At 41.7% G+C, this 14,691-nt stretch overlaps 1 protein-coding gene across 1 annotated transcript; it reads right to left on the reverse strand.

Annotated features, from left to right (window-relative positions):
* Positions 1-4,174: 4,174 nt before the first annotated feature.
* Positions 4,175-5,104, reverse strand: TAS2R16 (taste 2 receptor member 16; the record flags this gene model as incomplete). The annotated part of the gene is made up of 1 exon (XM_080665151.1): positions 4,175-5,104. One exon carries the CDS (start codon positions 5,102-5,104, stop codon positions 4,175-4,177), a length of 930 nt encoding a protein of 309 aa, XP_080521277.1.
* Positions 5,105-14,691: the final 9,587 nt, after the last annotated feature.

Here is a 14,691-nt window from a genome sequence, read left to right on the forward strand (position 1 = left end):
TCCTATTCTCTACTTATGAAGATCTCTCTCTCTCTCTCTCTTTCTCTCTCTCTCTTTCTCGCTCTCGTGTGCGCGCGCGCGCACACACACACACACACACACACACACACACAAGTATTATTCAGCCACGAGAAAGAAGGGAATAAATCTTGTTATTTGCAACAATATGAATGGGCCTGAAGATATTATGCTAAGTGAAGTATGTCAGACAGAGAAAGACAAATACTGTATGATATTGCTTAGAATTGGAATATTAAAAAGCCAAACTTGTACAAACAGAGTAGAATGCTGGTCACCAGGGGCTGGAGCATGGGGAAATTTGGAATATATTGGTCAAAAGGTACAAACTTGTAGTTAAAAAGATAAATAGGTTCTTGGAATCTAATGCACAGCACTGTGATTATAGTTAACAATACTATATTATATACTTGAAAATTGCTAAGTGACTATATCTTTTTAAATATCTTTATTGTTGAAAGTATTACAGATGTTCCCATTTCTCCATTTGACCTCTTCTAGCCCACCCCTGCCCTCCAGCCCAGGCCTTCACCACCCTATTTCCAGTGACCATGGGTTAAGCATATATGCATACAAGTTCTTTGGTTGACTTTGGTTGATCTCTTCCCACCCTCCCACCCTCCCATGCCTTCCTTCTGAGAGTAGACAGTCTGTTCCATGCGTCTATGTCTCTGGATCTATTTTGTTCATCAGTTTATTTTGTTCATTAGATTCCACATATGAGTGAGATCATGTGACTATATCTTAAATGTTCTCACCACAAAAAAGAAGTGATAACTATGTGATGTGATGGAGGTGCTACCTAACACTATGGTGGAAATCATGATTTGATATATAAGGATATCAAATCAACATGTTGTATGCCTTAAACTTACACAGTGTTGCATACCCATTATGTTGTAATTAAAAAAAGAGGTAAAAGGAAGAGAAATTTACTAGTGTGATAGAGCTTACATTTGTGCCAAGTAAGGTAAATAGCATCAGCAAATGTGAGGAAGTAGAGCTATGCATGGATATTCAGGAAACAAGGAGCAGATGCATTGGGTGCAAACACTTGGGTTTATGTTGGAGATTATTGGAAGTTAAGGATGGGCTAGTAGTTCAGAGGCAGATCTTGAAAATCCTTGAATACCAGGCTCCTAAATAGGCAAATGGTGCAACTGAAGTTTTCTAACCCATGTAACATGAACAGTAGGCATGGGAGGGGGCATACAAATACCCACTAAATAAATGTTGTGGTGTGTCTAATTAGGACCAAACTTCATGTCAGGTGCTACCAAGAATTCACCATTTTTGCCAGTCTCCTCCACACGGGATATTGTGTGAAGGGCAGGGGTTTACTTTCCATTTGTCAATGGTTTGATGTATATATGATTTATATATGTTTGTATACAGGTGCTGGGCTATAGAAGTCACATAACTCCTACTAAATTTAACATTGCCACTCACAAGTGTCCCGACATTTGCTCCTAAAACCAGGGACACCGCCATCTTTATCTTCTGTTCCCTGTGTGTTCTGAGTTATCATGCAGCACACTTTTTGCATGAGTGTTAGTAAGTGTTACAGGGCAGCATACTTACTGATTAGACAACACAGGTGCACAGCCTCTTGGTTCCTGAAATTCGTATCAAGCTACTCAAACTCAAAAGAATGTCCTTGTTTTTGGTCCAAGCATTGGAGGTGCTGTTCATCTTTCTAAACGCAACTCCCTTTAAATCCTAACCATCTTTCCCCAAATTTAAACTCTTTGCTCCTTTAAAATGTATCTCCTGGTTTCCTCTCTTTTTCCTTTTGGTTCTTAGGGATAATATTAACCAGTCTCGTGAATTTAAGTAATTCACTTGACCTTCTTAGGTCTGTTTTCCAGTTGAGTTGGATTGAATAATCTTGACCTGCCCTTTCAGTTGAAAATGTATGTAAAAGCTCTTTATGAATTATTAGGAGTCCCAAAGATAAGAGATAGATATTATTTCTGTTTGTTTGTTTTTAATTTCTGGATCCCCCCCCCCAACTTCCTCTAATACTCATCCAGGATAATTTTTCCCTTGCACTTTATGGAAAAGAAGACAGTGAGAGTATTACGAATATTTAACAGATTCTGGAAGAATGTCGCTGTGTGTGTGGTAGAGGAGGGAAGGAAGTTCATACTTTCCCCATTCTCTACTGATATAAAGGAAATGGTTTCTTCCAGCTATCTGAGATTCTAGAACATGCACAATGTGGATGCAAATGATCAATAACAGTAATTCAGATTTCTCTGGCCTCTGTTCCACTTACTCTGTCAGGATACTAAACTCTTGCAACCCACCTCCTCACCAGCCTCCTAAGCATTCCCAGAAGTCCCTGGACAGATAACACCATGCTGATATCTACCTTTTATTTCTCCTCAGTCCCACATCATCTAGTTATGATTCTGCTCCACAGACATCACTGCATCCACCAGGTTCCATCTCACCATCTACTATAGTTGAACCACTGGAGCTTGGGAGATGCCAAGGCTGCATGGCGAGCTGCTGCGAAGTGGGAAAGTAGGCTTTACTCCGCTTTCTGTGCAATGGGAAAGATGCTGCTGAGATGTGCCAATTGGCACAGTGTCTTTGGTTAAAGTGGTCTTTCAGTTTGTACTTATATTTCACACCCTCAGTTTCAAATATTAACTCAAGGAATGACTTGACTGGGAGACAAATCAGAGTGATAGACCCAAGACCAGATCAGAAATTTCCACTCCAGGGCCTACGTGTTTCTTTCATAGTCAAGCTTAAAATACCTGCATTCTTTCCCCTATAGGATGGTTTTCTCTCTGGAGGTGTTTCAGTCTTCTAATGGCAGATCCAGAAGTTCAGTTTACCAGATATGCCCAGTACATATATGAAAGGTGAATAAAAAGTATATTCTTAACCTCTGGTATCTGGAAGCCTTAAGAGATGAAGCTGTCTTTAGGAAAAACACCCGAATAAATGCCTGAAGCACATGGAAGCTGAGACCCAAAAGCCTGGGAGTTGTCTGTTTCCAAGATACTTTGTTGCAAGTAGGTGAGGGTAAAGAGGACAGAAATGATGAGAGAGATGCCATGGGGAGATGGTGAGATGAGACAGAGTCCTAAAAGAAAAAGGGTTTGAGATAAGCTGAAGGGAAAGAGGGATTGGGGAAGCAGAAAAGGACTTATAAAGAACAGAAAAGTCCCAGAGGTGATTTTTAACTGATTACTATATGATTCATATATTCTTGTCAATTTGGGAGGGTTTTGAACTATTACAGAGGAAGAAATAGTAGAGTATAGAGAGTTTAAGCCAATGTCACTCAGCTTTTATGAAGTAAGAAGAGTTCCCAGATGACATCTGGGTTATATCTGGAAGAAAACCAGCTAAGTCTCAATCTGGGAATCTTTCTAGAAAGTATATTCCAAATTGCAGTACAATTGAGAGGCAAGAATCCTGCCAATGGAAACCATATGCAATTGACCCAGTTAAGTTGCCAATATTTGGAGATGTTCTAGGAAGAATCTAGATTGGGTTTGCAGTTTGTTATTCTGGGGAGAATATAATGTCTTGACAAATGAAAATAAAAGAAGAGTTAAGTTTTGAGTTGAGTTTTAAAGGAATAAAGGCGCATTGTGTGGGAGAGAAACAAATAAGAAAAGTTATGCCATCGGATAAAGGTCCATAAAGAACAGAGAAAAAGAGAGATGGTCAGACATTTTCTTGACTAAATTTAGAAAAATTGATTAATTGAGACCTCAGCATGGAGAACCTTCAGGGTGTAGGCAATAAATTATTGTGGGGGAGCTATTTCTATTAATGTGTGAAGTAATTTGCAGTCATGAGAAGGATATAATAAATATAATGTATGGACACCATGATTTTGGCTCTCTTGGGTAGAATACACTGGGAGTAAAACTCCAGAGATAGAGAAGACTAAGGAGAGATGGGGAAGTCATGAGAAAGTTGGGACCAACCTGGGGACTTGGAGAGGAAACGATAGGAGTGGCATAGAATAGAGAAAGACTGGTTGTTTAGCGATAAATGGCTGTGGGAATGGAAGAGAATGAGGCTTGCTTGGGCTTGCTTGCATTTATGGTACATTACTGTCACATAGGATTACGAAGAGTAAAGCTGGTTGTTGGTATTAGTTGCATCAATGCAAGCTCCCATTTGCTCAGGGTCTTGTTGTACCCAGAGCCTCAGGTAGCTTTGGGCCATTGCAGCTTACCTTTAAACCCTTTTTCAATGTAGAACTACTCAGCATGAGTGAAGTTAAATGAATAGAGACTGTAGCATAGATGATAGTTTCCCAGGGCCAGAACCAGGAACTCTTACGTGTTAGGATGTATTTAGTGGAGATGATTATTGTCAAAAAGTAAGAGGTGAAGAAGGTGAGGAAGAAGGCAAAGAACCTCAGGGCAGTGGCATGAGCTTTCATGCTGAAGTTGCTGTGGCCGGCGTTGTGATGTCGTATCTGTCTCAAGTGTTGGGACAATGAGGCTATGAGCAAGATGGTGGAGGTCAGGAACAGGAGGAAAGGAATGAACAGGATTGCCAGATGCTGATGTGTATAATATTTCTCCAAAAATGCCTTAAGTGTCTCAGTCTCCGTGTTATTTCCAGATAATTGCATCGTGGAGATTAACTGACTCTTGATGTAATGTCTAATAGCTGAAACAATGATTATCACACAGGAAATCATCAGAGAGCCCAGCAACAGCCGGGGAATCAACATCAAAATTCTCCACCTCAGCCAGAGGAAGATGGCGTAGGTGAAAGTAGAGACTTTGACACAGTAGACGACAGCAAGCAAGCTGGTTAACCAGAATGTAAGAGTATTAGTAAATTCCCAGATGATTCCTATGTACCAAAATTCATCCTCAGGGTTGAAATAGGAGCAAAAGTTGTACAGCACTGATGACCACTGTTGACAGAAGTGGCAGACGCCCAGGCTGATGAGAATCATGTCCACAGGTGACAGCCTTTTGACCTGCACCCACTCTCTGCTCAGCACCGCAATAATTAAGCTACTCTGCACAATTATTGTCAAGGACTCGAGCAGATAGATGATCATGAAGAAAACAGTGAGTTGGTTGGGTATCATTCTTCCACTTCAAAGTATCTTCCCGCACACAGAGAATCTCTGCAATCATTTCCAAGTAGAAAATACATTCCTGGTCTCACTATTGTCTCATGCAAGAAAATACCCGTCTATGGATGCAAATTTTCCCTAGCTCACTTTATATTTTGCCATTTTCCTATCTGCAGAATTTGCTTATGCTTTGCTTGCTGGTTTGTTATCAGACCTGGGATGCAGGGAAATGTTATTTGAATGTGGATTTTTGCTCCTGAGGTTATTTGATTATTCCCATAAATGAAATGCCTATTTCATAACCATGCCATTGATTTCCTCTTTATCTCTATGAGGTGTCTTTAACTTATTTCCTCATCTTCTTTAAATGATAGCCTCATTCTTTTAACCTACAATTTGAACCGCAGGAGAGATGAATCCTTCACTGTTCCTTCATGTCCTGGGTGATATATCTATTCTGCTAACTGAGTGCTGTAATCATGACAACTTCAGAATTCCTGTCTCCCCAGCGTCCACAGGAGCTGGGGGTAGATGCTGCAAAGTACGAGCGTCAATAAAAAATAATAAAGAAAAGTCCTTACTCTGAGATTCTACCCACAAAATTGCTGGAATTCCAGACCTTCAAGCATCACCCTCCAATACAGACCACTTCATAGCTGCCTGTCAAATTCTTCAACTCAAGAAACCACCGCACACACCCCATTGCACTCCCTATGTCAAGGTGTGGCATCCTTTGCTATTGATCTTCCAGTTTAGTAGCAATGACCTTTTTATATCTTTGGGAATTGTTCTTATCCCATTAATATCACTGCTTTGATTTGTTTTCTCCTTACATAGCTAAGCTCTTTCTGTTACTGTTCACACTGCTCAAAATAAAAGAGTAAACAATTTTTAAAAATTAAGCCTATTGAATAGAAAGGCCTAGAAGCCTTGCTCACTTTTTTTTCCTTCAATTTATTATCCTCGTGCTTCCCTTTCTCTGACCAGACTGTGGAGACAAATGGATCACTGATGGTGTTAACATAAAATGCCATGGACTCTGGTGTAATCTGGTTTTGTAAAATTGCATTCTTCTGGAAAGTGCCCATTAGATATTTCTGGAAGAATCTGTGGGCTCACAAGGAAGTCTGACACCAGTGGATGAAGGATGATCTGATCTGTTAGGCACCTGCTGGAGCGGCTGCACCTGCCGGCTGCTTCCTTCTCCAGCAGCACAGCGTGGCCTTTGCTGCGCCGTCCCTGTCACGTGCTCATGCTGCTCAAAGCCCATTCCGCAGGCCCTGAGCCTGAGCTAAGCAGCCAGTGGTTTGAGGTGAAGACCTGTGTTCACACTCTGAGCTGTTTGAGGCAATTTGTCCTTCTAGCCTTTGTAATCTCAGCAGAGGAAAATTGGGTTTGTAGTTGCCCAAACAACTACAATAGCACCTTCATGAAGCTGGGTGTTTTTCTGTCTTGATTCTGGGACCACATTCTTGAGTATCCAGTGTTGCTGGTGTGGAAGTGAACACTTGTTGTGTGGTAGATTGTAACAAAAAGCTGAGAATTAAAAGGCTCAGAGGCAAAAGGATCCCTGTAAGTAGGGAACTTGTGAATCTATAGACTTCAAGTGTTGTTTTGGGCAGTGAACAAACTACACATTACTTCTAAATATCTAGAAATTAATTCATAGCTACCTAGGCACGCTAGAGAATAAATTCAGGAAATGAATTCAGAAAAACTATACCAGGTAGACACCAAATATTGAATTAGTGGCTTCAAAAATGAGAGGAGAATTCTAGTAATTGTTACTTGGTAGAAAGACAAAGTGAGTCATTGACTCTATGTGTGAATGGTAAATGGTAAAAGGATTATCAGGTTAAGGGAATTGCCTTGAGCCACCACTATCTCAACAGATGAGGTGCTTAGCATCAGCCCTGCCAACACCCAAGGTCCATCGGCCTTCTGCATTCTTTGGTGCACTCTCATGATAGTATTGCAGTGGGTGGCTTCTCTCTCTCTCTCTCTCTCTCTCTCTCAAAATCAATAAAAAAAAAATATCCTCAGGGGAGGATTAAAAAAATTACACTAGGAATCAGAATATTAGAAAAGTATCTGCTTTGCATTCTCAATAAAATGTAAGAATCAGGAAATTAAAAAACAAGATAACAAAACCATGGTTTGCAATTGAAAGGTGAATCGGTTGAAACGTATCCAGACATAATAAGAAGGGAGAAAGATAAGAAATGATAGTAAGTAGGGACATATGCAATAATAGTATTAACAGTTGCCTTTTTTTTCCTGGATGCACTAAGCATGTTGCCTCCTAACTATACTGCTTCATTCTGAGAAACCCCAGAAAGCTTGTGATGCTCCAAACCTCCATCTGAGGGTCTTTGAATGCAGCCCCCATGCTACAGCCCTCATGACTGGATACCAGACACAGCAGTTTGACTAAGAATCAGCATCTGCACAAAGCAACCTCTCCTAGGCTGGCCTGTAGCCTGAGAGATGGCCCAACACTACTCTACTCCACAGAGGCACTCTCTCTCTATGTGTTAGTGACTGACTATATATAACCCAGACACTCTCTTTGGGAGAATTTGAATGGGAAATGTTCAAAATGGGTCCCCAGACTGGTGGTTGATATTCCCTGGGGTGAGGAGTTCAAAGGCTGGCTCTTCTATTGTGTGTGCATGTGAATCCTGCAGAGCCATCTCAGGGCCCTTGATTCAGCAGCTGGAACACTACAACACCTAGGAGGTATTTAGAAAATATCTGTGGACTGATTGATGAGAATAGGGAGAGTAGGCTGGAGAGTCAGGTGTCCTACTATATTGCATGTGGAAAAGGCCTTGGAAATCATAAAACCAGCACCCTAGCATACTAGAGAAATACACAATGTGATTACAGGTGGTTATATTCCTATGTCATTCAAACAACAGAAATTGGCAAATATGCTAAAGTATAAGTGTGCCAAATTGACAGCTATTTTTTTAGGGAAAAACATGTGTCTTAGATATTTCCTTTGAACAAATACATTGAAACTGAATGACACAAATGGTGATTACTATCCCCACTCCCCACACACACACACCATTCTAGAGAGTGATTCCTATGATCTGTACTGTGAACATGCATTATTGATCAGTATTTGGACCAATGGGAAACTGGTAAAATGGACCCCAAGTTAATAAAATGTGAATTCAATAATGCTCTGGTCATGCTTTCATCACATGGTAGTTTATTTACACTATTGTAGGTAAAATAATGCCTCCAAAACATTCACATAATAATTCCACAAACCTGTGAATATCTTACCTTATGTGGCAAAAGGGATTTGCAGATACAATTAAGTTAAGGATCTTGAGATGGGAAAATCTGGGTGGGCCCAATGTTATCACTAAGGTCCTTATAAGAGGGAGGCAGGGAGGTGAGGGTCAGAGGGAAATGAAATGATGAAAGCAGAGATCAGAGTCATGAGCCAAGGAATTCAGGCAGCATCCAAAAGAGGGGAAAGCAAGGAACAGATTCTGGAGAAGAAACACAGCTCCACCAATACCTTGATTTAGACCCATAAGACCCACTTAAGACTCTGACCTTCAAAACTTTAAGATACTAAATTTGGTATACAGCTGTACCCTCTGCACATCTGTGGGGGATACTTTCCAAGACCCCAGGTAGATGTATGTATTTTTTCTTATACATACATACTAATGATAAAGTTTAACTTATAAATTAGGCACAGTAAGTGATGAACAACAATAACTAATAATAAAATAGATTATAACAATACTAGAGGCCCGGTGCATGAAATTCATACACAGGGGGTTGTGTTCCTCAGCCCAGCCTGCACCCTCTCCAATCTGGGACCCCTTGAGGGATGCCGACTGCCTGTTTAAGCCCGATCCTACCGGGATTGGGCCTAAACGGGCAGTCGGACATCCCTCTCACAATCCAGGACTGCTGGCTCCCAAATGCTCACCTGCCTGCCTTTCCTGATTGCCCCTAACCGCTTCTGCCTGCCAGCCTGATCACCCCCTAACCACTCCCCTGCCAGCCTGATTGATGCCTAACTGCCCTCCCCTGCAGTCCTGGCAACCCCTAACTGCCCTCCCCTGAAGGCCTTGTCCCTCCCAACTGCCCTCCCCTGCTGGCCATCTTGTAGCGGCCATCTTGTGTCCACATGGGGGAAGCCATCTTTGACCACATGGGGGCAACCATCTTGTGTGTTGGAGTGATGGTCAATTTGCATATTACTCTTTTATTAGATACAGTAAAAAAGTTATATGAAAGTCTCCCTCCTCTCAAAATATGTTAATGAACTATAGTCATCCTTCTTCTTGTGAGTATATAAGGCCTCCATGATGAGATGAATTGAAGTGAATTGCATAGGCACTGTGATGTAGTGTCAGGCTGCTATTGACCTTCTGGCAATAATTCAGAAAGAGGATCATGAAGCCATGATGACGTCATGTCTTCCACCCACAAATTAAATGCCTTTTCCATCTTATCTAAGCACTTATTATGCACTGGGGCTGTCACTCTTGCAGTTTGAGGTGCAACAGCAAAACTAGCCAGAACTCTCCTTCTTCACAACCTCAGATAGGAGATTCATTCTTACGGTAGAGTTTAACAACTTCAGCATACGTTTTTTTTTCTTTACTTAACTGGATAACTTTCACCTTTTCACATAAAGGAAGTACTTCTCGGCTCCATGTTCTAATTGGCAGCATTACAACTCTAGAACTTTGGGGTCACTATGAAGTAAAAATAGGGGTCACTTGAACACAAGCACAACTACCATTCAGTGGATCTGATAACCAAGGTGGCGGCTACTAAGTGGCTGAAGAGCAGGAGCACACACAGCCAAACAGCATGGATGTGAAGGCAAAGGGATGAGTCACATCCTGGGCCCCCGGAGGCGGACATCACGAGATTTTACCCGGTTACTCAGAATGGCATACAATGATGGCATGCACACTTATTGTTTATCTCTGGACTTTTCCATTTAATCGTTTGGACTGCAATTTATGGCAGGTAAAACCTTGGAAAGTGAAACATCAGAGCAGGGGGGCTACTGTATACATACAATAGAACATTACCCAGTTTTAGAAAGGAAGGAAATCCTTGTATTTGCGACAACCTTGAGGACATTATGCTAAATGAAATAAGCTAGTCACAGTAGGAGGAATGATCCATGATTTCACTTAACTGAGTTCCCCAAAATAGTCAAATGCATAGAAGCAGAGAATGCAATAGTGGTTGCTGGGTGGAGGAAACAGGGAATTTTATTCAATGGGTGCAAGTTGTCAGTTATGCTAGAGGAATACATTCTAGAGATCTGCTACACAACATGGTGCCTACGTTAACAATATGGTATCATGCATTCAAACTTTATTAAGAGGGCACATCTTGCCCTAGTTTGTTTGGCTCAGGGGATAGAGCGTCCTCCTGTGGACCTAAGGGTCCCGGGTTAGATTCTAGTCAAGGGCACGTACCTCGGTTGCAGGATCCTCTCCTGCCCTGGCCCTGGTCAGGGCGCATGCAGGAGGCAACAAATCAATGTGTTTCTCTCACATTGATATTTCTCTCTGTCTTTCCCTCTCTCTAAAAATCAATGGAAAAATACCCTCGAGTGAGGATTAAAGAAAAAAAAGGAGGGCAAATCTCATGCTGTGTTTCACCACAAAGATAAAACAAAACAAAAATCAGGAACAGAAGGAAGTTCTGGGAGGTGTTGCTTATGTCTCTTACTTTGATTGTGTATCACCAGTGTTTGTATATGTCTAAAATCATCACATGGTATGCATTAAATGTGTATATCGCTTTGTATATTAATTATACTTCATTAAAGCTTTAAAAGTAAAATTAAAATGAAAACAATAACTGAAGCCTAATTCTGTGATTCAATTGCCTGGGGTGTAGCCTGGGTATCAGGATTTTTAAAAAATCACTCCATCTAATTCTAAGTACAGCTCAGTTTTGCACCCACTGCTTTAGAGCCACCTGTAGAGAAGACAACTTGCATGGGTGGTGAGGATAACAAAACTGTGAAATAGTTTACTTTGCAAATCATCAGTGAGGAGGGAAGTGAGCTCTTAAGTTCACAAGAAGCTAGCCATTGGAAAAGGACAGGAGTGTCTGCGTCCCCAGGACATATTTTTGTCAATCCATGCTATGAGAATAGCCCTCTTTCAACGTAGTTCTACCCCTTCGTGCACTCACACAACATGAAACTTGCTGGAGCTTTCTTTGTTCCCAAATTTGTGAACATGCATAAGGTTCTTCTGATATTACTCCCAACTCTGATGTATTGGTTATGGCTAGAAAAGCCACAACTTTTTCCGTAATGGAATTAAATGTTTACTACATATATTTCAATATTACGAAGCATTCACCAACCCTATATGCGTTATAATTATCTAACAGCTTTCGAGCCTGCACATTAGGCAAGATCTAGGGTCTCTAAACAAAGCCTTCTTTCCAAAGAGCCTGTAAGACCTGTACTCTGGGTCCCTCTTTTCTCGCTCAGTGTTCTATAAATCTGGAGATAATTCAGCTTTGGAGGTAATAGCCTGCTCTTGCTTCCTACAACGAAGATTCTTTTCAGTCTGTGACTCAGCCTCGCTTTCCCTGGTATATATTTGTTCTGTGGAAGAAGATGGCATCCATTTTTGAAGACTTTTAACCTCACCACAAAATGAGCAGCATGATTTGCTTACCTGCCTTTCTCTTCATAAGTCCCTTTCCTGAAAAATAGAACCCCTTCCCCACAACTTGTCTTGGAGTTTTGAGCCTTTGACCCTTGTTGAAGTAAAAAAAACAGTGGGTTCAGATGTTTCCCAATTAGTCAAACACATTTTCTTCTTTCTGTTACTAGTATTCAATGACAGAATTGTTCTTTTTCATGCAGCAACAACACCCAAATGGTCAGCATTTTACAAAGAATATCTGACAGTAACTAGTGCAGTCCAAGCACAGAGCAGAGTGCATTCTCTTTCTTGTTTCTAATTCTGTCACTAACCTGTGTGGCCTGAAGTAATTTTTTAAAATTTTATTCTTTAAATAAGAATCAAAGCATGAATTTGTTCAGTATGCAATTTATTGAGTGTACATATTGCTGAAACCCTGGTCACATGTATATATTCAACAGGCAAGTTGCTAATCTATACTGATAAAAGGGTAATTTTGCTAATTAGACTGGATAGACTGGACGTCTTCCAGACATCCTTCCAGACAAAGCCACGGTGGCAGGGCTGAGACAGAGGTGGTTAGGGGCAATCAGGCAGGCAGGCAGAGTGGTTAGGGGGATCAGGCAGGCAGGTGAGTGGTTGGGAGCCAGCAGTCCTGGATTGTGAGAGGGATGTCCAAGGGGTCCCAGATTGGAGAGGGTGCAGGCCAGGCTGAGGGACCATCTCCCACCATGCATGAATTTTGTGCACCAGGCCTCTAGTCTTACCTAAAAATAGAGAAACATGTAAATTGACCATACCTCTGCTACACCCACAGCCAATCAGAGTGAGTATGCAAATTAATCTAACAAAGATGGAAGTTAATTTGCATACATGCCTGGGTCCCAGGAACCTCCTCGGCACCCAGGTCACTCCTAGCCAGCCATCAGAGGGGCGGGGGGGGGGGGCCTCCTTCCCAAGTCTAAAGCCTGGGGTGGAGGCTTTAGGCTTGGGAAGGGGCCGAGCCTGCAATAGAGGTGCAGGTGTGGGGGGGAGAGCAGAACCCCTTCCCAAGCCTAAAGACTGGGGCGGAGGCCTTAGGTTTGGGAAGGGGCCGAACCTGGGATCAGAGGGAAGGGGAAAAAATCAATGGAAACATATCCTCAGGTGAGGATAAAAGAAAAATAAAGAAAGAAATGTCATATCCTATGAAAGACACATCTTGAAAATGCCTAAAGAAAGTTGTCATTTTTTCATGGTGAAGGGACTGGAGTCCGTGTTGATGAAAATACCTTGGCGGCTACGGTGACTAGCAGTGGCTGCAGCAGCGGGGTGGTGGGGCTGCCGCCTTCCCCTGATCAGCCAGGTTGCCTCCTGCAAAGGGAGGCCAGACTGCGGCTTAGGTCCACTCCCAATAGGGAGTGGGCCTAAGCCATCAGTAGGAAATCCCCTGAGGGCTCCCAATATGTGAGAGGGGGCAGGCTGGGCTGAGGGACCCCTCCCCAGTGCATGTATTTCATGCACTGGGCCCCTAGTTATAGATAATACAAAAACTACAATTTAATACTAAAATGAAAACAACCATAGGCTTTAGGTAAAATTCTGAACAAAAGGAGTTAAAAGGAGTCATCATCAACAAAGCTATTTGTGTTTTAGGTGACACTAGTAACTCCACTAGGAACTATGTCTTTTTTCATCTTATTTACCAGGAATCATTCCTGATGTCCTAGAACAGTGGTCAGCAAACTGTGGCTTGCGAGCCACATGCAGGTCTTTGGCCCCTTGAGTGTGGCTCTTCCACAAAATACCACGGCCTGGGCGAGTCTATTTTGAAGAAGTGGCATTAGAAGAAGTTTAAGTTTAAAAAATTTGGCTCTCAAAAGAAATTTCAATCGTTGTACTGTTGATATTTGGCCCTGTTGACTAATGAGTTTGCAGACCATTGCCCTAGAACATTTGAACACTCATGGTGTAGAGCTTCTGGTGACCTGTATGTACTAGTGTAGAAGACAATAACTCTCCCACATCACCCTCCATTGTATGTTCAATTACAGGGGTACCAAAGCCACAGCCACACCCCAGAGCCTCAGACATGTTTTACTGACTTTGTGTCCCGCCCTAAGACAGTGATTTTCAACCTTTTTCACCTCGTGGCATACATAAGCTAATTACTAAAATTCTGCAGCACACCAAAATATATAATTTTGCCAATCTGACAAAAAATAATAATAGTAATTACCTACTCTTTTTTGCTGCAAAGTGATTTTTAAAAATATCAGGTGCCTATACTGGTGTATAAGGATTTCTGATACCAAGAATTAACAAATCAGACACAAAATTATTATTTGACATGACCAATAAGATGCAACTCTATTATATGACCTATATATATTTATGGTTTAAGACAGGGCATTCCCACCAGATGGCTATTGTTGTGTTGACTATTGTCAATTTTTTTTTTATTTGACAATCTAAGGGAAAAGGGGTCAGTGCCCCAGACTAAATAGTCAGGTATTACATGTTTTAAAAATTCCTGCTGCACACAGGTTGAAAATCACTGCCCTACGACATAGTATAAGTCCACGAGGCTGGGAAGGCTTGGGGCAGAATGATAAACACTAGCCTTAGAGGCAGTCCTCTCTTACATTGTCTATCGCCATGGCTCCTGTGTATTAGCAGCATCAGCACCTCCTGGAAAATAGTTAGAAAATGCAAACTGCTGGGCCCTACCCAGACCTACTGAATCAAAACTTCTGAGAGTGAGACCCAATAATCTGAATTTTAACAAGCCTTCTAGGCGATTTTGATGTATGATAAAGCTTGAAAATCATTGATTTAAACACATCATGTCTGGTCTCTTCTAGCCTTGGGATGACTGTTCCTGTGCCCTGTAGCCTTTACCGTTGTGAATAGGTTCATCAGACTCCAATGGAAGATCCAACCTTGGAT

This window comes from Plecotus auritus (genome assembly GCF_963455305.1).
Source record: "Plecotus auritus genome assembly, chromosome: 4".
In the NCBI taxonomy this organism is placed as follows: Eukaryota; Metazoa; Chordata; class Mammalia; order Chiroptera; family Vespertilionidae; genus Plecotus; species Plecotus auritus.